General features: G+C 37.0%; 1 protein-coding gene across 3 annotated transcripts in view; it reads right to left on the reverse strand.

Moving 5' to 3' along the window:
- Nucleotides 1-27770, reverse strand: part of LOC140734250 (nuclear protein AMMECR1-like) — a 156350-nt gene that overhangs the window by 49789 nt on the left and 78791 nt on the right. For all 3 annotated transcript variants that reach the window (XM_073057964.1, XM_073057962.1, XM_073057963.1), the window contains one exon: nt 10837-10947. In XM_073057964.1, the coding sequence (XP_072914065.1) occupies nt 10837-10947 (111 nt within the window). The remainder of the gene's footprint in view (nt 1-10836; nt 10948-27770) is intronic.

Consider the following 27770-nt stretch of genomic DNA (forward strand, 5'->3'; position numbering starts at 1 on the left):
TGAAGAACATTTAAGGAATTTCATGAGTTATGAAGAAGTCCCTGAGGAAACAAAACTTTTTAAGGAAGGGCATAAACATTTTCTAGGATGTGGGCATGTTCCTATTATAGCTTGGGGTGCTGGTGTTCAGAGTTCATTTCTGGTGCTGTGTGAGAGGAGTTTGGCCTAAGTTGTTCTGTGATTGGGCAAGAGTTAAATTAGGGATTGCTAGGCGGCACATGTTGAAGGGCCGGAATCTCAATAAATAAATAAAATCATTGCCCTTGAGAAAATCTGAGGACACACCCTGAACCATTACATTCCTACTGATGAAGGTGCTTCCACATTTTAGCTTGCCTGAATTTGCCAGGATTTAGGCCTTGTGGCAAAAATGAATAATTGCATACTTCCAAATGAATGAAGCAAGAGTGGGATGGTAATGGAAAGATAACACAGCCTTGCTCCTCTGTGATTCCTGAATTGTGCATTGCAGATGTAGAAAAAGCATTATGCTACTCGGAATCAACTCAGCAGAAATCCCCAGATTCTAACTCACTCCTATGGTTGCAGGATCGTTAACCTCCTGGATGATGGGGGCTTGAACAATGTAATGTTAGATTTGCTCTCACTGGAGGATGGCCATTACTGGTACTTCTGTGGTGCATATAACCAACCACTTTAAAAGTGAGCTTCTCCAGTTCTGGTGTGTACTGTAACTAATACTGTTTCATCACTTTTTAAACTTTTTAAAATCTTTAGATGGAGAAGAACCACACATTTATTTATTTTAGAGATGGTAATGAATAACTAGTTTCATTAAGCTGATGTCATAGTTGATCTACAGAAATTTTCAGTTTCTCTTTGTGGTTCAGGTAACAAAAAAACATACTTGAGATGCCACAGAAATACATAAGATACGATTAGAGACCATTTACAATGATCAATAAATAAGTTTTTGTGTAGATCTCTTTGGTGGAATAGAAAAACCTTTCCTTATCAATCTACAATTAGCTAAAGTTTGCTGAGAAAGCACGATTAACCTGGTTGTGATGTCATTAGGCACGGCTTCAAAACTTAACAAGAGGCAAAAGTTCCCCTTAAATTCAATGCATGTGGAGACTCCAACATGTAGCATTGATTGGGAACTGCAATGGAAAATAATTCTAAAAGGTTGAGCTTATTGTTTGGGATAAAAGCACAATGGCTTACTAACAAAGCAGCCATTGAAGCATTATATCTTAGCCAATAATAAATTAATGGGAGGTGTCACTTCAGTGGTAGCTGGAGATTTGTGGCAAACACCACCACAAGGCGCCTTACTAAAGCATATACTTGGGAAAGTGTTAAATGTTTACACTTGAAATCCAATGTGTGATTTTCTTTGACAGTTAATCCATCTACAAGAGCTTGCTTCAAACCTACTCAAATTGGGAAATTATACAAAGACTCAATGGTAAAAATTTCGATTTAAAAAAAACTGGCTGATTTGTTATATCACTCCCGAATCTACTACAAGCTATTTTCCCAAATATCACTCAACACCAACACTATTTGAGTTACCAATGGTTACATGAAAAAGCAATTTTATCATCAGAAATGGTAGTATAGGCTAGGAGTAAAGACCTTCTTGAAGAGTTTCCCTATACAACCTGTACAATATAAATCTATTGACAGAGTGACAGAAAACTGTATATTTTCTTATAGAATTTTTTAACTCTTACTACCTGGTGCACTGTCACACCACCTTGAACAGAAAGTAGCTCCAATCATGTTACTCACAAATTTGGATGCACCATTGCAATGCAATGACACTAGATTACAATTATCACATGTGATTTAAGTTACATTGCTGTCGAGGAAAATGTTCTCATCCCTCAGACACCAATTAATATACCTTTAATATACCTTTTCAATGCAAACATCAGTTGTCTATTCAACTTAGCTTTATAAAGAGCATTAACAAGGCACAATGTCAAACCAATAAAGATTGTTGACCTTACTCTCAAAACAGTGCTCTTCAAGTGAATTTAAATACTGTGCATCAGTATTTAAAACATTTTTGTACACCTATTTTCAACATGTTTCAAGGGTAAAACAGTATAATTTTAACATAATTATATTATATGGAATAATTATACACAAGTTGGATTTTATTTCATTTACAAGGAACACTGTAAAGCCAAACTGGATAGCAATAAATGCAAACATAATTACCAGCATCCCCTGACATTCTACCATCAGGCAGGAGACTGAAGCATAAAGATAGGCACAGTCGGAATGGGAAACAGCTTCTTCCCTCAGGCCATTAGGCTTTTGAACTGCTGCACTGCATTTGAAGTGTCACCGAATAATTTGTACTGTACCCTACCATACTTATGCTCTTTATCTATGCGTAATTCAGTTGTAGATTTAATTCTTACTTTCCTAAGTATCGTGTGTTATGTGCACTTCTGTGCTTTACACCCTAGCCCAGAGAAAAGTTGTCTCTCTTGGCAGTATACGTGTACTGTGTATAGTTAAACAACAATAACCTTAACTTGATAATCACACAAGCAACATTAAGCATAGTACCGGTAACTAGTCAGAAATAAACAAGTCCTGGAGATACTCTGGTCAGGCAGTTGCTAGAGGGAGAAACAGCTAACATTTAGGGCTGTTAAACTGCTTTTTAGGGAGGTAGAGAGCAATAAGAATAAAGGAAGAGACAAGAGACAAACCAAGAACAGTGAGTTTCAGAACATAGCTAATGCTAGACACTTGAAATAAGAGTGTTGGATTTTTAGCATTTGTATGAGAGTTGATGTTATAGGTGGATGACCAACCAATCAGAACTGGCTGGTACCAATACAAACAAGGAAGTGTTCTGAAGTTGTTGAAATCAATGTGTAGTTCTCAGGGCTATAAAGTATATAAATGCAAGATAAGGTGTCCTGCTCAAGTTAACATTGGCTTCCTACACAATTTCAACAAAACCCAAGAGAGCTCAAAATGGGAGTGGAACTGAGAATTAACGCCAGTGAGACAACTTCTTTCTGCACACTGGCATATGTGATACTTTGCAAGACATCCTGTCTTGTTTGCTGCTTCTACTGGAAGGTCTGTTTGATTTTATTGGAAGGCCTTGAACTGAAATGTTAATGATGTTTCTCATTCTACAGACAATGTTCACCCTGACTATCTTCTGTTCTTACAAGCCCAAGGAGCACACGTACACTATGGTAATAACAGTAGAGGAAAATTCATATAATTCAGTCTCCAGTTACTTGGAATCACCAATGATTCAGCATTTGGCTCACTAGGCCCCATTTCCTAGCTCTCTTTAAATTCAACAGCACTATATTTAGCATTACCTTTAAACACCAAGACCCTGCTTCCAGAATACTCTTCAATTACACTGGGCCCCATTTCACAAAGCTCTTTTAAGTACACCACGTTCATTGTAAAAGCGTTAGATTATAGTGTAATATTCAAAAGAGAAGAGATTTAAAGAGTAACATCCAATATTACAAGTCTGGAAATCTGCTGGTACATAAAAATGTCCCAAGAGACTGAATTATCAGTTTTATTGTTTTCCTCAGTGGAAATTAAAAAGGGCTGTCCACAATATTATCTCTTTTCTACAACAAAACATAATACCATGTGAGCAGATAAGCTTAAAAGCAAACACACTGTTAACATATTGGCACTGACAATGTACCTGCTAAAACACACAAAAATTCTATAAATTATCTACACTTACTATTCAGTTTAAACTACTTGGATAATATACTTACTGGTTAAATAAACAGAAGCTACTTGACACAGCAAGATACTGAATCAGCCCGACAGTATCAAGTTGGATCAAGGCTACAAGATCTTAACATAGCTTCTATAAGATGACTTCATAAAGTTACAGGATAAGTAGATGGAAAAAAAAACTTTCATTTTGTCATGATGCATCATTTGTGGCTGATGCAAATTTCCAGTTTTACCATAAGTTTGGATATTTTGCCAGAACTAAAAATGCAACAGAATTCCTGAATTTAATAGTTTAATGTGTCTCTGTCCATAGCTCTGTCAATTACCCAAGAGCAAAGATACATAAAATACAGTTTTTACATAAAATCCTAACTATATGGCTAAATCAATTTATTTTGAGAGGCCCCAATGATTGAAGATTTACACTTAAATTACAATAGTACCATATTACTAGCTGAATGCTTTCCATTTCAATTTTATGAATGGACATGCACAAGTCAGTATGCAATTCATTTGTTTCAGAGTTTGACCACTGGACAAATTGACTGTAAATACCAACTGATTGTTTTGAACTTTGAAAGAAACTGCACGGTTTCAGAATACTTTCCCCAATCCTGTTTTGTTCATTTAGAAAATAGTTCTTCAAGGTCTGTTACAAGCTACAATCAAGTAAAAAATAGGAGCCTTCCAGGCTCACTCAGTTTATGAACAACTTAACTTTAATATTCTACCAGAAAAAAAGTAGTTTTATTTATTGCAGGTGGCAACAATGCAAATGGCATTCCAATTATCAGTTCACAATTCTTTTGTAACTCAAGCAATATTAAAGCTTTTGACATAAAAAACTGGATTAAAAGGAATTTCTTCATTCTTTAAAATAAAAAAGTACTATGAAATACTGGCAACTAATCTTTACAATCACAGCTCTAAAAGCCAGCTTATTATTATTATTTTTTAAAACACTGCTGCGGCCTGAAGCTAACTACCCAAGGCATAGCCAAATCTATTTCACTATCATTCCAGGTGAAATTTGACAGCAATCAGTTAAATGGAGACAGGAGCCAGATTCAAACTGGGGAAAAAAAATCCAGTTAGATCACTGTGAAAGGTAGTGACAGTGGCCAAGAAATGCTTTTGCTTTATTAGCAAAGGTCATTTTATAACTAGCTTTCAACTTCTAAATGGCTGCCATTAGAATTTGAATCAATTAATTTTGCTATAGAAGAAACATTTATTTCACCTGCATAACTGGAACAAAACCAATTAAAGGCTGACATACAAGCAACCAAAGGCCAGCTGATTTCAAAAAGCATCTGCATTCCCATTATAAAAGCCATTTGTAATTTACAGTATAGAACTTTATTTTTGATAAACTTCCATAAATATTTCTGGTAGCTAAACAATGCACAAGATTTCCATTTGACATATTTGTGGCTCACAAGAGAAATTCTGTTAAATAATGCCTGTACTTGTAAGGATTGCAACTAAAATTTAGTTTTCTTTTATGCACAACTTCAACTATCCGTGTTCCAGAAAACATTGTCATGTAAATTCATCTGCAGTATTATTTTGTAACTATCCATCAAAATATGTAACAACCCATTCCTGATAGAAATATAGACCTGGTCAAATCAGAAGAGAATGAAGAAGAACATTGCCATTAAGAGTATATGCACATGTTATAAACTCTGCTGGAACTATAAGTCAAATAAAACATTTTAAAATGAAAATGAGGCTAACTTAACCTGGATTTGATGAAATTCTACTCCACCGATTTGGATTCTATCACGCAACAAGTATTCTGAATTTGTAAATATTCATCTTTTGTACATGAGTGCCACAAGTCAGTCTAGCATTTAGTTATACATCACTAATTTCCTTTTAAGAGCACGGTAGTAAATTTCAATGATTATGCAATTTTGGAAAAGTACAAATACACTGACACTGAAATTCAATCTTCTTCCCCAATTTTGCACCCTTGATAGATGCTTACTGACCTCTGGTTGAAGGATTTAACTCGTTATTAAGTATTTAAAACAAATATCTAGAGTTCTTAAGCTACTCAGTTCAACATATTCCTTAATCGAGGCAAGCCCTATTCTGTCAATCACTATATATTAATAATGCAACACGAGTGAATCTGCAGATGCTGGAAATAAATAAAAAACAAAATGCTGGTAGAACTCAAATTGAATTTTCCAAAACTATCATCTGATGATATTTCAGTAATAGATACTCCGTTTACGGATGCGGAAATTAAAGGGGTTATTTCCTCAATGAATTCTGGGAAAGCACCAGGTCCAGATGGGTATACAGTAGAATTTTTTAAATGTTTTTCTGATACTCTATCTCCTTGGCTATGCAAGGTGTTTGAAGAAGCAATTAGATTGGGGAAGTTGCCACAATCTTTTTATAGAGCTTCCATTTCTTTAATACTGAAGAAAGATAAAGACCCTACTGATTGTGCATCCTACAGACCAATATCTTTATTGAATGTGGATTCTAAGATTTTTTCCAAGTTGCTGGCTTCTAGGTTGGAGAAGGTATTACCCCAAATTATTTCGGAAGACCAAACCGGTTTTATTAAAAATCGCTATTCTTTTTTCAATGTTAGGAGATTATTGAATATTGTTTATACTCCTTCACATAATACTTCAGAATGTGTTATATCATTAGATGCGGAAAAAGCATTTGATAGAGTTGAATGGCCCTACTTATTTTATGTGTTGGAGAAGTTTAATTTTAGTCCGACCTTTATTTCTTGGATTAAACTGATATATCAAACTCCAGTAGCCTCGGTGTTTACTAATAATCAAAGATCTCCATTTTTTCGTTTATTTCGGGGCACTAGACAAGGTTGTCCTCTTAGTCCATTACTATTTAACATCGCTTTAGAACCTTTGGCAATTGCCATCAGAGAATCACAGGATATTTTGGGTATTAATCGTGGAACAGATATTCATAAGGTATTTTTATATGCAGACGATTTATTATTATTCATCTCTAATCCTGAGAAATCTATTCCAGCAGTCTTATCATTGTTGGCTCAATTTAGTGAGTTTTCTGGGTATAAGTTAAATCTTAATAAGAGTGAATTGTTTCCTTTGAATAGACAGGTCCCAAATTATGGTATTTTACCTTTTAAATTAGCTAACGATTCTTTTACTTATTTAGGGATTAAAATTACCAAAAACCATAAAGAATTATTTCGGTTTAATTTTTTACCCTTAATTGATCAGATTAAAGGTTTGTTTACTAAGTGGTCACCATTATCTTTATCTCTGATAGGTAGGATTAATGCTATTAAGATGGTTATTTTACCTAAATTTTTATATGTTTTTCAAGCGGTACCAATTTTTATTCCGAAATCCTTTTTTACTAATGTTGATTCAAAAATTTCTTCATATATATGGCAGAATAAAAATCCCAGGTTAGGTAAAATATACTTACAGAAGACAAAGAAGGATGGTGGGTTGGCATTACCCAATTTCAGATTTTATTATTGGGCAGTTAATATTAGATATTTGATATGTTGGTTGAAAGAATGGGATGGTCCTTTTGGCCCTCATTGGGTGAGTTTGGAAACCAAATCGGTTTCTGCTTATGCTCTGGGTTCTATCTTAGGGACATCTCTCCCTTTTGCTCTTTCTAAATTGCCGAAGCGAATTGACAACCCGATAGTTAAATATACCTTACGTATATGGTTTCAATTTCGGAAATTTTTCGGGTTGACTCAATTCATGTTAAATAGTCCTATTGTATCTAATTGTTTTTTCCATCCCTCAATTATAGATCATGCTTTTTTGGCTTGGAAAACTAAGGGATTATTAAGATTTTCCGACTTATTTTTGGACAACTGTTTTATGTCCTTTGAGCAACTAGCTAATAAATATAATTTGCCTAGATTTCATTTTTTTAGATACTTACAGGTTAGGCATTTTTTAAGTACGGTACTTCCTTCGTTCCCAAATTCTCTGTCTTCAGATACTTTGGAAAGTTTGTTTGAATTAAACCCTTTTCAAAAAGGGCTTATATCAAAACTTTATAATATAATTATGAAGATACGTTCAGTGCCCTTTGATAAGACCAAAAATGATTGGGAAAGAGAACTTAATCTTATTATTCCTATTGAGAATTGGGATAGAATTCTTAAATTAGTTAATACATCATCTATATGTGCCAAACATTCATTATTACAATTTAAGGTTGTACATAGGGCACATATGTCCAAGGATAAATTAGCTCATTTTTATTCTCATATAAACCCTATTTGTGACAGATGTCATTTAGAAATCGCTTCTTTAACTCATATGTTTTGGTCATGTCCACTTTTGAGAAAATATTGGAAAGATATTTTTGATATTATTTCGGCGGTATTGAACATTGATTTACAACCCCATCCTATTACCGCAATTTTTGGTTTACCGATGATGGACTTACTTCACTTATCTCCTTCCGCCTGTCGAATGATTGCTTTTCTCACTTTGATGGCTAGAAGATCTATTTTGTTGAATTGGAAGGAAATTAATCCTCCCACGGTGTTTCATTGGCTTTCTCAAACTATGTTATGTCTAAATTTAGAAAAAATTAGAAGTGCTGTATTTGATACTTCTATTAAATTTGAAAAGATATGGAGACCATTTATTCAATATTTTCATATGATGTAGTGGCCCTGTGCCAGGCTTATCGGTTTTTTTTCAGCTTTAATCGTATGTATGTTGAGAGGATCGGAGTTGACGTCATTGATGTTTATGTATACTCGTGAGATACTATGAACAGCCCTTTTTTTTTTCTCTTTTTTTAAGTTTTTTTTATTTTTTTTCTTCTTTGTTTTTTTTTTCTTTTTCTTGATACTAGATTAGTAGATTAGCTAACTTTCTTAGATAGATTTTTTTTTCTCTTTTTTACACTATATATTATGAAATATCTAAACTTACCTTGTTCATATATATACTATATGGTTTATGTTTTGGGAAACTTACTTATGCTCTATTCATTGTTTATGTATTTCTTTATGTATAATGGGAGTCTATATATTTGTAATCTCTTACCATTATTTGAATTGTATCTCATTCATAATATTCTAAATATTAATAAAAAGATTGAAAGAGAGAACTCAGCAGGCCAGACAGCATCTATGGGAGGAGGTAATAACGAAGTTTCGGGCCAAAACCCTTCATCAGGAGTGAAATAACATGGGATGGTCGAGGGGGGATAAGAAGTTGGGGGAGGGATAAAGTAGAGAGCTGGGAAGTGATAGGCTGGAGGGAAATGGACTGGGGGAAGGTGGAGAATTATGGGAAATAAACGAGAAAGAAAGGTAGGGCTGGGGGGGGAGAGATTATAGTGAGGGGGGAAGAGAGAGAGAAAGAGAACCAGACTAAAATAATAGATAGGGATGGGGGTAAGGGTGGGGGGCAGGGGTATCAACGGAGGTCAGTGAGTTGGATGTTCATGCTGGCAGGAAGGAGGCTACCTAGGCGGGAGGTAAGGTATTGAAATACTAATGATGCAAACCACCTTTAAGAGTATCTAATTACTTTAAAGAATTCAGTAATATCAATTTTCTTCTCCACATTACTTAAGTTTACATTGTCATAAAAAGCAGATGTTTTTCTAACAATGGGCTGAAGTATACTGCTTATAGCCAGTTACTCCAAAGGGAATAGTGCAGGCATTTAGCTATTCCCAGATAGTACCTAGAACCTGTTGCAAGTCCAGGAAATCATGAATAAAAGACGTCATCTGGAAGTGAAATCTGGCTTTGGACTCTGTCAAGTCCAGCCACAACGAAGAAGGCTGATCACATGGAATTTCCCAGCATTATGCAAAGGAAACTGCCTTTTCCACCTCATGAGTCAGAACTTACACAGCACTATACTATTCTTTGCATACCAGAAGCATTTCAAATCTAAAAAAAATGCCCCTGCCTTTTAGTAGCTACTTGGGCATACTACAGTTAGAGCCTCAGCAGTACATTTGCCCGAGGCCTAACTATACCGAGATAAGTAGGCTCTCCATCCACTTCAGTTAAGTGCACTGAATCCTGCAGGTAGTGGGCTGAACCTAGCTCAATTTGACCCAATTTCCTTGATAAATATACGCTTCTAAAGGAAACAAGTTCAAAATATTAAAAGCTCTGACTTCCTGTTTTTTCTCTTCTTCCCTCCACCCCACCCCCACACCCCAAGATTGGTGTGGTAACAAACTACACCTTGAAGCAGTTAACATTTATAAAGCAAATACTAGTGGAATTCTGCAGGGACTCATGGGCAGATTCAGCAAGCTTTTTGATTTTTTTCTGCTTTTAGAAATATTCTTGGGATTCACCATAGCTAAGTCTTGGAAATTTTGTTTGCATTTTTAGTGATATACTCAATGAGATAGAACTCTTCTGCTAATAAATCATCAAGCTGATGAACTTTCCAAATAGAAAGCTTTGGATATGTGTCTTCATTATGGGTGAAGCTGCCTTCCTAAAGAAGTTGGCATTATGCACTCCAAAAAACAAGGCAGACAACAGCTCCTAGATATTAAGTATTACAATTTCCAGCACTGAGACTACCAAAGATCTCCAACAGAAAACTGAAGTCGCTGGCAAAAAAAAACAACTTTTTTTTCCCCATACAACTATACTCAAAATAGCAGACCACTAGAGGTCATTTAATTAATATCACAATTACAGGCCGTTTCCAGGTAATGAATGGGTTCTAGCTTTACAGACATTGTTAGATTTATTTTGTCTGTAACTCAGAAAATACATAAAGAAATGGTAACATACTGTACATTTACACACAAGAAAGCACAAAACACTGATAAATAGCTAAAAGTTTGGTGGGGGGGTGGAAGGAGAAAGGCACAAAAAGACAAAACATTCATGAGAATAAACATTGGACATTTGAACTGAAAGATCATCAGAGCACATTAGGGGTGTCAGTAAGACAGATGTTCTTAATGCAGGACAGCCTTTAGTACACAAGTATTTCCCAGACTACCTAAATGATTAGTTATCAGATTAACTTCCTTCCTTGGTACATAGACAGAAAATACTGTTTAAACCAATGTACTGATGTGAGCATGCTTGAAAACAAAAATAAATGAACTCTCTGCATAACTCACCTGGTAAGAGTGTACTCCCTGAGTCCTGAATGCAAGTTCATGGCAGAAAATGTACCTATGCATCCTCGCAACCGCTTATCACGGCCAATCTTCCATGTCACAAATAATGGGCTGGAAAATAAAGTGAGGGCATAAGTACCAGGGTATGAAGTGCTATCTGAACAAATGTTGTCTTAAGAAAGAAGTCTATTTACTTTTCAGCTCAACATTATAATAAAACTTTGAAGCAGCAATGGATAATAATTTTTCTTTCTGATAAAGCTTTTATAAAACACATTTAAAATTCAAAATTATGGGTGCAAATTATGTAATAGATACATTACCACATTTTAAGAAAGGAAGTAAAACGAACAGGATTTATTTAAAATTTAGAAGTTTAAATTAATTAAGCATACCATAAAGTACTATTAAGGATGGACATATGTAACAGCTAATGCTAGGCAGCTTAAGCCAGAGATACAGATGTGAAACATTATGTCCAGAACAAAAGAAATTCATACAATCATATTAAAGTGAAAGGAATAATGCTTGGCTGCAATCACAAACGTTAGCAGTTTATATTACTCTTTGGCATTGATATGCAGTGATTCCCATCAACTCAATAGAACAGAATCATTGCAATTTGGCTCGGTCTCTGCATCTACTTTAAATTCCTTTATCATTGTAAGAGATTCCATCCTTTTACATTCTAAAAACATTGTTTTGTGCTGTAAGGCTCTATGACACAATGCAATACAAACCAAATTCATGAACCTATTCAGAATTCAACCTGTAGGTCACTACATTATTTTAGTCAATTCTTGCTCCACTATCAATAAAATACCCAACAAATAAATACTACATTTGTGAAGCATTCAAATAGGCAAGACACAGAAGGATACAATCCTAATGAGAGCACATGGGATTGTTGGGAATGAGCAATAGTTGGCAACTGTGACACTACAAAAATCCCCAAGACACTGTACAACAGATGCACAAATTCTGAAATCTAGCATGTCTGACAATTTAAGTTTTGTTGATTTATGTACTTTGATGCAAATCACGTTGCTCCACCACAGCAAGCTTCTCACTGGAATAACTTGGAATTGTCTTTGACATTACCAACTTCAACACTGAGCTATAAAACATTAAGACAATAAAAAGAATGTGAGGTGGCCATTCAGCCCCTCAAGTTAGCTCCACTATTTTACAGGTTTACAACTAATCAAGTCCACATACTGTCCCTTGTGCATATGTACATTGATTTGCTTACCAATAGGGACACATCTCTTTCAGCCTTAAATAAACCAAGTCTATCCCTACAGCTCTCTGAAGCAAGGAGCTCCAAAAACTATCAGTCCCAAAAGAGGTTATCCTTTAGCATCCACTCTTCAATTGGCACTCCTTGTTCTGAAACCACACCCTCTGCTCCTGGACTCACTCAAAAGAAATTACTTCTCCAAAACATTTATCATGTTTAGTCCCCTAGGAATCAATAAGATTACTTCTCATTATCCCAATTGATCCCAACCTGCTTGACCTCTTTGTCACTTTATTCATTCTAAGTTCCGGCTTTAAAGCAGCTCCAATGGAAAAATTTCCCTTGGTTAGAGAACCAAAAAATTGTTCAGAATGCTTGGAATGTCATCTCAGCAGTGTCTCTCTTAATTCATCTGAGAATGCTTGGCTAATAATTACATCAGAGAAGCACGTTTCCACTAACGTATTCAGAATATTCATTCACTGCTAAAACACAATTTTTGCTAAAACATGGATACGATACAAAGGTTGGCTGCTGGTACATTTTATAACTTTGTCACATTTTGGTCACATTCAGGCCAAGCCAGGTCTCCCACAGCATTTGCATCCCCCCATTTATACCCCATTACCTTATTCTCTGACAGATGACAATTAACACTCCTGCCACTCACTTACCTACACCAGGGATAATTTATCGTACTCAGTTAGTTTATCATCACATTTTTGTGGGTGTCAGAGGAAAGCTTTGGATAGAAAATTTTTGTACCTATCCAAAAATTTCTCTTAAATGTCCTGCATCCAGCACTTGTGCTGGCAGTTTGTTCTACACTCTGATCACCCTTTGAGAGAAGTTCCTCATGTTTCCCTTGAACATTTCACTTTTCACCCTAACCTGTGACCTCTAGTTCTTACCTAAACTCAATGGAAAAAGCATGCTAGCATTTACTCAATCTATACTCATAAATTTTGTATACCTCTATCAAATCTCCCCTCCATTTTCTCCATTCCAAGGAATAAACATAGAAAATAGGTGCAGGAATAGGCCATTCCATTTATTCCATAAAGTGCTAACCTATTCAACCTTTCCCTATAACTAAGGTCCTGAAGTCCTGGCAACATTCTTAAAGGATTTTTTCTGCTTTCAATCTTATTTACATCTTTCCTGTAGGTAGGTGACCAAAACGGCACACAATATTCCAAATTAGGTCTCACCAATGTATTACAATTTCAACATTAACATCTCAAATCCTGTAGTCAATAGATTGATTTATGAAGGCCAATGTGTCAAAAGTCTTTTTTTAAAAATAGAAGTCTATCTACCTGTGGCACCACTTTCAAGGGAATATGGATCTGTATTCCCATATCTCTGTTCTACTGTACTGCTCAGTGCCCTTCCGTTCAACGTGTAAAACACTCACCTGGTTGATCCTCCAAAGTGTAACGCCTTACACTTGTCTTCAGTAAATTCTATCTACCATTTTTCAGTCCATTTTCCCCCTATGGTCCTGATCCCACTACAAGCTTTAATGGTCTTCCTCACTGTCCACTACACCCCCAAACTTGGTGTCATCTGCAAAATTGCTGATCCAGTTTACTGCATTATCATCCAGATCATTGACACAGATGACAAACAACAATGGAGGCAATCAACAACAGAATTTTGATACTATATCAGTATATTACACCCAGTTCAAAGTTTAAATATTTCTTTATTTTAAGTTTTTAAAGAATGAGATACAAGTCATTTAATTTGAAGGGAAACTTAACAGGGAGGAAGTAAAACTAGTTCTAAATTAGCTGCCAAATCCAGTGTATGCATCAAAACAGCAAAATATGCTGCACCCTAGAATTTGTACAAGCTATTTGTTTCATTCGGCAACACTAAAAAATATTTTAAAAACTTGAACCAAGGCTGAATAAATCTTAAAGTAACCAATCTCTGGGAAATTTTATTTTGATATCATAATATGATCTGTGCAGAATTGCAGTTTAGGAAATTCCTCAATGAGTAAGTCACCTCCAAGTAATGAATGTGGAAGTATGAGAAACTCAACTGTATGAAGTAGTCATTTTCAGCCAATTTAGAATTTAATATGGAGTTTGCATAACTACCTGACTAACAAAGAAACAAACCACAATTAATTTTGCTGCCTTGATGATTATCATCAAAACTTAGAACTCTGAACAGCAAGTTACTATATTTCTGATGTGGTGCTAGATTCCCAGAACCCATTATATACTCCACCTAGGGTGACAGGGTAGTGTACTGATTAATACAATTGTTTTACACTGCCAGTAATCATCAGTTGGGGATCAATTTTCACTGCTGTCTGCAAGGACTGTACATTCTCCCTGTGACTGGATGGGTTTCCTCCCAAATGCCAAAAATGTACTGGTTAGAGTGAGTTGTAAGCATGCTATTTTGGTGCTGAAAGCATGGTGGCACTTACCCCAGCACAATCCTCGGACTGTGATGGTCATTGATGCAGAGAATATTTCACTGTACATGTGACAAGTTAATCTTTCTTTGACCACACCTACTCCCAATCAGTTTTTTCCTTCCTGCCTAATTGCCATACATCAAAATATGAATTTATTTCAACATATTTTCTATTCACCTTTAGTTAGCTACTTGACTGGCAATTCCAAGAAAAAATAGAATTTTAGTGAAGCAACACACACAAAATGCTGGAGGAACTCAGCAGGCCAGGCAGCATCTATGGAAAAGAGTACAGTCGATGTTTCAGGCAGAGACCCTTCATTTCTAGCTTCTGCAGATTTTCTCATTTATAAACTTAGTGAATCATTGTTCTGCACCATCAGCACATGACATCATGTAACATTTTATGCCCAAAGCTAAACATATGACACACCAGAGATCTCCATTTTTGCTGTACTGCAATCTGGCATGACATTAGTAACCTGAAATAAGTAGAGAAAACAGAGGGGAAAATGTGAATGCAACAACAACAAAAAAAATCCAATTAATTTATCCATATCCCAAAGTAATGAATTGTGACCACCATGCTTCACTTCTTTCACAATGATTCAATTTCTCAACTCCTATTTGGCCAAAAAATCAGCAGGTGCATCTCTCAAGAGAAATTTAAATACCATTTATTACAATCCTATTTTATTATTTTGTTATCTTACCTTCAAAAAGGGATAGCTTAATCCATGGATTTCTAGCCATCTTTATATCCAAAGCCAGCTTGGATTTATTCAGCTAACTCCTGCCATCTCAGAAGCCAGGATCCAAGGACTGAGAGTGTGATTATATTAATTAAGTCCTGCCTGCCCGCCGATGCCAAAATTAATGCTCAGGCAGCATTAATTTAGTTAATTTATGGCTGCCTGCCTTCTTCAAACTCCTGATTTAATTCATTGTTACTTTTGGAGCAAAAATACAAATGAATCACAAAATATTTTACATTAAAATGACAAGAAAGTTTATAAACACAAGAAATTGTGCAGATGCTGAAAATCCAGAGCAATAAACACATTGCTGGAGGAACTCTACTCCCTTCAGACCCCCTTCCCCACCCATCCACCTCCCCTCTCACCTAACAAAAAGTAATTTTGCACTCCTTCCACTCCCCCACCTAATTCTGGCTTTCCCCCGCCCCTTCCTTTTCAGTCCTGATGAAGGACCTCGGCCTGAAATATTGACTGCTTATTCCTCTCCATAGATGGTGCCTGAGCTGCTGAGTTCCTCCAGCTTTTGACGTGTGTTGCTCAATAAAATTTGTTAAAGCCTATTGAAAAGTGTGCATAAATTAATGCATGCATTATCTTTAGAAATAAAATGCACTTCAATAGAGTCAAAGTGAATGTAAAATTGTTTGTCAATCTCTATCATTTGGTGAAATGAAAAGGGGAGTCAAGAACAGGGTTCAGTTTCCCATTTTTGTCATGCTTATGTATAATAGTTCTTATTTACAATCAAGAACATAAGAAATAGGAGCAGGAGTAGGCCATTCGGCCCATCGAGCCTGCCCCACATTTCAATAAAATCATGGCTGATATGCCCGTAACTCAGCTCCATCTACCTACCTTTTCCCCATAACCCTCAACTCCCCTATGTAAAAAAAAATTAAAATATTTGAAAAAAGTTAACAAGCAGAACTTGACATCAGGCAATTTGCTGCAATATAAGAGAAAGACCTCAATGATGCAATGTACATATCATATCTGACACTATTGGAAAAGGAGAATGAAGGTGACAAATTAATGTTAAAACGGGGACGACCAAAGATGCCACAAATTGTCACAGAAAAGCCAGATAAATTTTGTCGATAGAGTATCAAGATTTTTAATATATTGGTTTTCTCCACATTTCAGGAATAGAACAGATTCTGAACCTCATTAGTAAAAAAAGCTAAATTTTGCAAATGCTCAAGTCTGACAGGAAATAGCATTTACAAGAATCAATGTTCCATTGGTGGAGAGATCACAAGTGCTAATAATCCCCAGAACCAGTGGTGGTGGGTACACCTGCACCTACCAAGTTCAACCATACTCAGTCAGACCAAGGTCAACAGATTAGCTATGGGTCAAAAAGGTTGTCTCACTGGAAATTACAAGTGTTATGGAAACATCAGCTGAGAGTTGCAATGGTGAAAGCCAAACAAAACCCATAGCGACCAAGAGTAACTGTTCAACACCAGAATAAAATACAATGCTTGAATTGGGAAATTTGGTTAAGTGACAAAGATTAGACACTGCAAGCCAACACAGAGCTAAGAAACAAGTGGAAGAACCAACTGAAAAATTGGAAAACCACTGAAAGTGCCTTGCCAGAACACACAGATGTTCATGTTTTGTCAATATTCAATGTGTAAGTAATCAGTTACTACTGTGGGTTCATCCTTTGTATGATTGGGTTTAAAATTGGTTCAAAATACCATTATTTTAAATGTATCATTTTCATTTTAGAATTTCATACTCTAACAAGCTAACAAGTGGACTTTAGCTTCCCTTTTGAAATTTACATTATGTTACACATTAAATTTTCAAATTGTACCCATTTCAAATTAATACTGCCACTTCTACTTCATTTTGCTCTGAAAATTCACAAAGATAAAATTTCAAAAGCAATCTGAATATCATTATGCACAATGTGACTAAAATGCATCAGAATAGTTTAATCTTGAATGGTTTTATTTAAGTCTTTGCTCTATGAACAATAATATTACTAGTTTTATATTAAAGCAGTTTTCTCTTAAGAGATTCAGTGATCTTATTCTAATGGTGAAAAAGGGGATATTCATTTCAAAATAGGAATGATCTATAATCATAAATCTTTATTTACTTCCCTCATGCAACAGATTGTGTAAAAATGGGAGTATTACATTATTGGAGGGCAGCAGTCAGTACTAATCAACAAGCCTCAAAACTTGGGCCTTCGTACTTCCCTCTGCAACTGGATCTTTGGCTTCTTTATTGGGAGACCACAGTCAGTATGGAACGGTAATAACATCTTCTCATTGACTACCAATATGGTCGTGCCTCAAGGATGCATAATAAGCCCACTGCTTTACTCTCCTACTCTCATGACCATGTGGCTAGACACAGCTCCAATGAGGCAAAATCGCAGATGGTAATAAGGAGGTGCACATGAAAGAGACTGATTCATCGGCTGACTAAGTGTTCTGACAAGCACCTCACACTCAACATCAGCAAGACTAAAGAATTGACTATGGACCTCAGGAAGGGGAAGTCAGAACACACCAGTCCCCACTGAGGTGTTAGTGATGGAAAAGATGAGTAACTGCAAGTTCGTGGGTATTAACATTTTGGACCATCTCTATCCCGGCCTCAGCACATTGATTGAATAACAAAGTACACCAGTTGCTTCACTTCATTGGGAGTTTGAAATTTAGTATGTCACCAAAGACTATTAACTTTCTACAGATGTACATTGTAGTTGAGAGCTTTCTGACTGGTTGCATCAGTCTGGAATGGAGTCTTTGAGGCTGCAGATCAAGGACCTCTCCACCATTGAGTAGCATAGCAGTTGGTGTGACGCTATTACAGCTTGGGACAAAGTTCGGAGTTCTATTCCAGCATCCTCTGTAAGCAGTCTGTACATTTTCTCAGTGGGTGCATGGGGTTTCCTCCTAGAGTCCAAAGATGTGCCAGTTAGTGGGTTAATTGGTCAGTGTAAATCGTTCCAAGTTTAGGCTCTGATTAAATCAGAGGTCACTGTGTGGCACAACTCAAGGGCTGAATGGTTGCATTCAGCTTCTTCTTCGTGTTACTTCCATCAGGGATAAGGTACAGGAGACTAAAGACCCACATACTTCTTCCCCTTTGCCATCAGATTTTTGAACTGACCATAACCACTACCATGTTACAAATCTTTCGCTCTATTTTGTAACCTATGGTACTTGTCTTGCACTGTACTGCTGCCTGAAAAACGACAGATTTGACAACAGATGTTAATGATAATAAACCTGATTCTGGTTGAGGCAGGTACAATGGTATCAATTAAGAAGCAGCTTGATATACACACAGGGATGGCGGGGCTGCTTACAGGGACATGGGCCAAGTGTTGGAAATTGGGACTAGTTGGTGGACATTGTGGTTGGCATGTACTGGTAGGGCCAAAGGCCTGCCTCTGTGCGGTGCTACACGGTTTCTAATTAAAAAGACATTTTATTTTATCTTCTCGCTACTTTCTTTTTTACTCAGTGTTTTAGGACACATTCAAACAACTCTGTTTTTTATACTCATTCTGTGCTCTCAGTTGCAACACCGGCAACAAAACAGAAGTTCAGGAATGATTGCATCTTAGACTAGTACCAAGCCAGGAAATGCCAGGCAGCAAGGAGATAACCAACAACTCCTCATGGAACTGCTAGCTCAAGACAAACACGATTTGTCCTTATTATTCCACTTGGAAAGTACAAATACATACAATATTACTATGGCAAAATGATTGTTTTACTGCATTCATTTGGAATCACAAGATTAGTACCTCAATGTTCATTTCAGCTTTTTTCTGTCAGGATGCCATCCTAGTTACCTCTACAATTACTCCCTCCAGAAACTTCATATACAGTATTGCTCAAAAGATTTTTCAGTTTAGCATTCATAGGCAATAATAAATACTTTAGTTACTTTGCAAAACATGGCTAAGATAGTTGACAATCACTATAAAATTACACACAGGTGCTGTTAAGACAAAGGCAAGACTAAAACAATGAGAATATCCTCCACAACTTCCCACAAAACACATCCTTACCTCTTCCTCCTCTCTCTGCTTTCCACAGGGATCACTCCCTCAGTGATTCCCTTGTCCATTCATCCCTCCCCACTAATCTTCCTCCTAGCACTAACCCCTGCAACTGACCGAAGTGCTACAACTGCCCATTCATCTCCTCCCTCACCTCCATTCCAGCCCTGTCCTTCTAGATGAGGCAACACTTTCCTGCGAATCTGCTGGGGTCACCTATTGTGCCTGATGCTCTCAACAGGCCTCACCAATGTACAGGAAGCTACGTCGGAAACCAGGTTCCGCTTAATTTTAATTCCAATTCCAATTCTGACAAGCCAGTTCATGGCCTCCTCTTACGCCAAGACGAGGCAACCCTCAAGGTGGAGAAGCAAAACCTTATATTCTGTCTGGGTAGCCTCCAACCCAATGGCATGAATATTAATTTCTCTTTTCTGTAAAAAAAACACTTTCCCCTCCCTTCCCGACTTTAGCCCCTTCTCACCTGCCCATTGCCTGCCCCGGTGCCCCTCCTTCTCTTTCTCCTAACCTCAGATTCTTTTCTCCAGCCCTTTATCTTTCCTATCCTTCTGACTACACCTATCACCTTCTAGCTATCCTCCTTTCCCTCCCCCATCTTTTTATTCTGGCACGTTCCCCCTTTCTTTCCAGTCTTGAAGAAAGGTCTCAGCCCAAATCTTCGGCTGTTTGTTCATTTCCATGGATACTACCTGACCTACTGAGTTCCTCTAGCAACATATGTGTGTGTTGCTTTGGATTTCCAGCATTTGCAGAACTTCTTATGTTTACATCAGAATATTTGCTGTCCACAAACTACCAGTTTTGGCAATTCAGACACATCTTTGTGGTCATTTTAGTCAATGTTATTTATTACGTATCTAATTTCATTCTGCTACAAGTTTCTTATTCTTTTAACATAAAAACCCACTCACGTAAAAAAGTCAAAATATTTGATTTTACAAATATTGGAAGCAGGAGGCAGCAATTCGTGCCCCTCTGGAACAAATTCCCAACTTTACTAAGTTTTACAGATCCCTCCATTTCAAATCACCTTCAGTGGGGTGACAGCAAAAACATTATTGACTACTTTAATAGTATTATTGGAACATCTTTTCCTACTTGTTCTACAACATTTCACATCAAAATATATATATTTTTTAAATATATAAAAATAAATATACACACTGGTGTAGGGCAATGGATTTAATGCTGGAAAGTGGAGTTGGATTTGGTATTTCTTCAATTGGTACAGACATGCTATATCAAAGTAGTATTTGTACCTCTACCTCACTTGAGCAGAATGTTTTGTGCTTCTACCACAGTTTGGTACCACTCTACCAATAGATCCTTCTCACAGATGCCACCTGTAGTTCCTTAAATGTTATACACTTCAATCAGTAAACAATTCCATATAACAAAGTCAAAAAATATTTATCATTTGTTGAAGGTAGTCAGAGAAGAGGCTTTCAAACAAACATTAGCATGACTGGCTCAGAATAAGTTATATGCACATATCGATCTGTTTTTAATGGACAATTCTCACTTCTGACCACGCAATGATTAACTCCTGGCTAAACTGACTAAATGGTTTACTGTACACACAATTTATTCATGAAAATGAATTCAACATTTCATTGACTACAAATTCTTACAGAACAGAGTAATTTTGCTTCATTAACAGTATTCACCCAATTGAAAGTGTAACCAACCAGTACGTGTAGAAATAATTTTCTGTAATGCAGCAAATAAAATAATTCTGCTACATTGCACAGAGTAGGAACTAGCAAGCAGCTCGAAATTCTCAGTAAATTTTATTAATCTGCAAAGGTCAAGCTGCTTGCCAGTTTCTTGTAATAGGAACAGAACAGCATGTATGTTCTACATGCTACATCGCATCTTCAACATGAGCCTGGAGCAGAGAAGAGTACCCAGACAGTGGAAAACATCCTGTATTGTCCCGGTACCGAAGAAACCACAACCAAAGGAGTTGAATGACTTCAGACCTGTTGCCTTGACATCGCACGTGATGAAGACCATGGAGCGGCTGATAATACAGAATCTGAGGTCACAAACCAGGCACGCCCAGGATCCTCTTCAGTTTGCGTATAAGGAGAAGGTGGGAGTGGAGGATGCTATTTCGTATTTACTGCACAAATCACTCTCTCACCTAGAGGGGGTCAGTTGTGCTGTGAGGATTACATTCCTTGACTTCTCTAGTGCCTTTAACACCATCCAGCCCAAGATCTTAAGGCACAAACTAACGGAGATGGGAGTAGACTCTCACATGGTGGATTGGATAGTTGACTACTTGACAGATAGACCTCAGTATGTGCGGTTGGGAGACTGTAGGTCTGACACGGTGGTCAGCAGCACAGGGGCGCCGCAGGGAACCGTACTCTCTCCGGTCCTGTTCACCCTGTACACATCAGACTTCCAATATAACTCGGAGTCCTGCCATGTGCAGAAGTTCGCTGATGACACGGCCATAGTGGGGTGTGTCAGGAATGGACAGGAGGAGGAGTATAGGAAACTGATACAGGACTTTGTGATATGGTGCAACTCAAACTACCTGTTTCTCAATATCACCAAGACCAAGGAGATGGTGGTGGACTTTAGGAGATCTAGGCCTCATATGGAGCCAGTGATCATTAATGGAGAATGTGTGGAGCAGGTTAAGACCTACAAGTATCTGGGAGTACAGTTAGACGAGAAGCTAGACTGGACTGCCAACACAGATGCCTTGTGCAGGAAGGCACAGAGTCGACTGTACTTCCTAAGAAGGTTGGCGTCATTCAATGTCTGTAGTGAGATGCTGAAGATGTTCTATAGGTCAGTTGTGGAGAGCGCCCTCTTCTTTGTGGTGGCGTGTTGGGGAGGAAGCATTAAGAAGAGGGACGCCTCACGTCTTAATAAGCTGGTAAGGAAGGCGGGCTCTGTCGTGGGCAAAGTACTGGAGAGTTTAACATCGGTAGCTGAGCGAAGGGCGCTGAGTAGGCTACGGTCAATTATGGATAACTCTGAACATCCTCTACATAGCACCATCCAGAGACAGAGAAGCAGTTTCAGTGACAGGTTACTATCGATGCAATGCTCCTCAGACAGGATGAAGAGGTCAATACTCCCCAATGCCATTAGGCTTTACAATTCTACCGCCAGGACTTAAGAACTTTTTAAAAGCTATTATTAATGCTTTTTGAGATAGTGATTTTGATGCATATCATATTCTTTACTGAGTTAAGTATTGTATGTAATTAGTTTTGCTACAACAAGTGTATGGGACATTGGAAAAAAAGTTGAATTTCCCCATGGGGATGAATAAAGTATCTATCTATCTATCTATTCATTTTGTCCCATAGGAGGCTCTGATTATCTCAGTTTAATACCTGACATTATTACTTCAAAGTGTTGCTTTAATGCTGCAAGCAAGGAACCTTCAAATAATCTTCCTGCAAAGAGAGTTCCTGGAAGATGAAAGCCAAATGTGATTAGGCCATTTCCCCAAAATACTCTAAGAATTAGAAATAATTATCTGCATACTCTAGAAGAACTGGTGAATCCAATGTTGCAAAATCCAAATAAAATGTAGCCTGTCAATAAAGTTGTAGGAATCCCACAAATGCCACGATGTGGTTTGGATTCTATAATTATGGTCAAGCAGGAAAAATGTATCATCTATCTATCCCAATTGGCCATTTCCTTGGATTTCAATTGAATTTGCTCAATGCAATATTATTAATCATATCCTAGCATATTATGCATATACAGACTGCGCAAATCTAATCCTTCGATCTACATATGGATCAACATAATCTCAAAATGACTATGTATTCTGCAAAGAAAACATGAAATTCACAATTTCAACTAAGCTAGCATAAAAACATTTAAGTAATTGTGGAAATGAACTAAACATCATTACTTTGAGCTGTTCTTTCAAAATGAAAGTCAAGGAAGCACCAAGTAAAATAAAAACTGTTATATGTCTGTTATTGTGCTAAGTGATTTATACAAGTGAATCCAGTATTCAACCAAAAGGTAGTTAGAGGATTAAAATGCCTGTAAAAATAAGCCAAAAAAGTGGAAAATGATAAAAGTATTGGGCTTAATCGTAATTAATCCCCAATACATAATCACCTACATCCTTGAATTTTCAAGAAAGTGACTAGGGTGTGGCTACACCAGTCATCACCTTCAAAGATTCCACCCACAGATGCATCACACTTCACTTTACTGGAAGCAAAAATAATTTTTATTTAAAAGACAGCAAAACACAAAATTATAGATTGCAAACCTGGCATCAGTTAGGGAGAAATGCTGAAATCTGTTAAAATTATATTAACGGGGCATTTAAAATAATCGAATGGGACATTGGCAATAAATTTTTCCAAAGGGAAATTAGAGTATTTTTGGCAGTAAATAGCAGCATAGATGAGGGCAAATCAGAGTATATGATATATTTGATCTACAAAAGAGTTTCTGATAAAATAAATTAAGCAGGAAGATTATTGAAGGTGGTAATAAAGTAGAGGAATTCTCCCCCAAATATACAGGACGCTAGCAAGAATATTGTGTAAAAGGTCTGGATCTACCCAGCTGAAGGATTGGAACAGTATAATAAAGAAATCAGATTGATTTCTGAGCTGGCTGATTGCACAGAGAACAAGTTGACTGAACCCCTGATCTTACAAGTACAAAGCTCTTGCAGACATCGAAGGGCCTGTTGCAGGAATAACTAACTGTCTCCATGGTTGGGGTGTCTGAAACCAAGATCAGTCTCAAAATAAGCACCTGGTCATTCAGATAAATCTTTATCCAGCAAGTAGAGTAGTTTTAGCATACTCTACTCGAGAACAATAGAAGTAGACTCCCAAAATATTTTTAAAAACGGATTGATGTACCTTTTTAAGATATCCAGGGAATCAGAGCACCTGGAGTTGGTGCAAGAAAGTACCATTGATCTAATTGAACAACAGGGCAAGAACAAAAGCCTCATCCTGCTTCAAATGTTTAAGTATTCATGGTTTTTTATTTTCAAAACACTCAATTAAAAAATTACATTATACTCCGAATTTATTGCAATAAACTGTTTCAATTTGGTAAACTTTTAAGACACAAGAGCTGAATTTGGCTGTTTGGCCCCTCAAGTCTACTCCACCACTCCATTACGGCTGATTTATTTTCCCTCAAAACCCTGCTTTCTCCCTATAATTTTTGACACCCATACTAATCAAGAAGCTACTTATCCACCTCCACTTTAAATATACCTAATGACTTGGCCTCCACAGTCATCTGTGGCAAAGAATTCCACAAATTCACCACCTCCACCCAACCTGGGATCCACTGACTCCTTGGTTAATGGTAGGGTTCCACAGCATAAAAGATTGGGAACACCTGGTCTAAAGCAATTACTCATCTCTTTTCCAAAGGATGTCCTTTTATTCAGAGGCTGTGCCCTCTAGTCCTAGAACCCCAGCTATAGGAAATATGCTCCTCACATCCACTCCATCTACGATTTTCAATAGGCTTCAATGAAAATACCACCCCCTCCCCTCCCCATCTTTCTTAGCTCCAGTGAGTACAGGTCCATAGCCACCAAACGTTCCTCATACATTAACCCTTCCATTCAAGATAATCCTCGTGAATCTCCTTTGGACCATCTCCAATGCCAGCACAAATAGGACATTTCAGAAGTTTTAAACAGGATATAGAGAAGTTATTTTCAAAGTTTGACAGAATGCACAGCCTCATGTTTGACTAGAAGATGTTCTAAAATGAAGTCTCTGCAATAGCAATTTCAAAGTTGAAAGTTAACTAGCCTGAGCAAGATTTTCATCACTAGTAATTTGAAGTTAAAAATTCAATATAATGTAATAATATTCTAATGTAATATATGTACATCTACTTTCCAAGTCTGTGCAATTACCCTAATTTCAGCTCTAGTGAAAGTTTTCCAACTTTCAGATGAAACTAAAACCTGTCATAGCTCAACTTCACTAATTTTCAATTCAGATTTTACTCCAAATGCACAACTCAGCCTGTATAGTAGTTAAAATGGACTTTGCAATTCAGAAGTTCCTGATACAATAAAGTAAGAACCTGCCAAAGCTAAAAATCAAAAATATAAACAGAAAATATTGGAAAATTCTACAACATTTAAAGAAAGGAGGAACATTTTAGGTCACAAATTGTTCCCTGAAAAATGACTCAGCTCAAAGAGTTTATTTTAAAAAAAGCTTTTATTTTTAAAATTTTTTTAAAAATTAAAGCACCTTCTAAAAAGAGCGAGATAATTTTGATGAAAATACAATGAACAGTGGATTGCTTTCCAGAAGTTATGCAGATGAAATTAATCTTAGTTCAGACTTTATGCTCAATTGACAGAATTGGCTCCTTGTTTTTACACTGATAGTTTGAAGGGAGGTCAAATATTGCTTTTGCACTCATTCAAACCCCCAGGTTCTCCAACCAGACTTCACAAATAAAACTGATCACTGAAAATCCTAACGTTGTAATGTAAACTGCTGATTATGCTGATTACAGCAGCAGTAACTTGCATGTCTAATCAGCAGCTGTTCAGAAATTAATTTACTACCCTGCCTAAAACAAAGGCTCAACTTTTAAATCCCTCATTCTTTTTCTTATGTAGGCCACAATTAAAGATTACTACAGCTTTAAGGAAAAGCGGATTATAGGCAGAATCATAACCACAAGCAGATCACTTTATTCCATGAAGCTAGAATACAGACAACCTCAAATATACAACTTCACACTTATCTAGATCATAATCCATTTCTCTACCTTTTCCAACTAGGTGAAATGGATAAACTTCCTGCATTCTATGCAGTGCTTTCCTTTGAGTCAAACAACATACTGTTCCATGATCTGCAAGTACCTTGACCCTTCCCCATTCCCATCCAAACCAATTCTGAACACAATGCACGGGACCTGGTACTAGCAATGCCCATCATTATTCTTTACTTTCCACTCAAGCTAATTTGACACTTTCCTTTGGAATTTGCTGACATTTTATTGACCAATAGGGCATGTGGAACCTCGTCAAACCTTGCTAAATGTTATATTAGATAGACGACTATTCAACTCTTCAAGCACACAGCTGACCTACTGCAACCTCAATTCCTCATTCTTACTTATCCTGAGTAATTTTTCATTCCCTTGTAATCACAGATCTATATACCTTGTAATAAAAATGTTTGAAGACTTTGCTTCTGCCCCCATAAAGGTTCCAAAGACTCATGATCCTCTTAAAATTGCATATCCTGTTTTAAATAGGCAATATTTTTGTTTAAATGTTTCCACATTCTAGATTCCACATGCCCCCACAAGAGATATCCTCTCTACCTCGAATGCAGCAATGAACTCTAACAAAAAAAATTGTTAACCCAGCACTTCTTTAATAATTCTACGCTGTCCATGATTAACAGCTTCCATCACTTTATGATTAGATGGCAATTAGCTAGATTGGGTTTGTTCTGCCTTTTTGTGAACAGGAAATACCTGGGCAATTTCCAACATCATTGGGTAGATGCAAGTGCCTTGACTGGGGCACAGCTGGTTCCGCAGGTTTATTGTTATTTGGTCCCATAGCCTTTGCTGTAGACAGTGCACTTAGCATTCCTTCATAACACATTGTACAAATTTAATTCACTGAAACTAGCCTTCTGTGTTGCTAAGCTCTTGAAGCGACATTCACAATACATGATAGAAGGACAGAGATTCAACTCGATCCATTGATTGTCCACTATTGCACACTGTCTAACACAAAAGTAGTCCTGCCTAACAGCTTCACTAATGTAATCCTGGCAAGCCCTTCAGCACTCATTGAAGCTGGACTAATCCACCAGCTTGATGGTAATAGTACAGCAAGAAATATGCCAGGCCACATCTTTGGTGTTGCTGGAGGTCCACAACACTTCATGGATGCCCAGTTGAGCTGTCACATCTATCCTGAGACCATCACATTACGCTTGTGTCACTCAAAACTGAAGAGTCCTCTGTGATAGGACAGGACTACATCCACAAGGACTATACTGTGGTCATTCCTCTCCATTTCAAACAAATGTGTTAATAGTTCTCCAGCATCACAACTATATCCTAAGAGAAATGGAGAACGATAACTCTAGAACTCTGATATGTATGACATGTATAGAAAACAGGGAACAAATTAGGTGCTCAAGGAGTACAAAAAGTGCAAAAAAGAGAAATCAGAAGGGCTAAAAGACACGAGGTAGCTTTGGCAGTCAAGGTGAAGGATAATCCAAAAGCTTCTACAGGTATACTAAGAGCAAAAGGATAGTAAGGGATAAAATTGGTCCTCTTGAAGATCAGAGTGGTCAGCTATGTATGGAACCAAAAAAAATGGGGGAGATCTTAAATGGGTTTTTTGCATCTGTATTTACTAAAGGAAACTGGCATGGAGTCAATGGAAATAAGGCAAACAAGT

Source organism: Hemitrygon akajei, chromosome 10 (genome assembly GCF_048418815.1).
Source record: "Hemitrygon akajei chromosome 10, sHemAka1.3, whole genome shotgun sequence".
In the NCBI taxonomy this organism is placed as follows: domain Eukaryota; kingdom Metazoa; phylum Chordata; class Chondrichthyes; order Myliobatiformes; family Dasyatidae; genus Hemitrygon; species Hemitrygon akajei.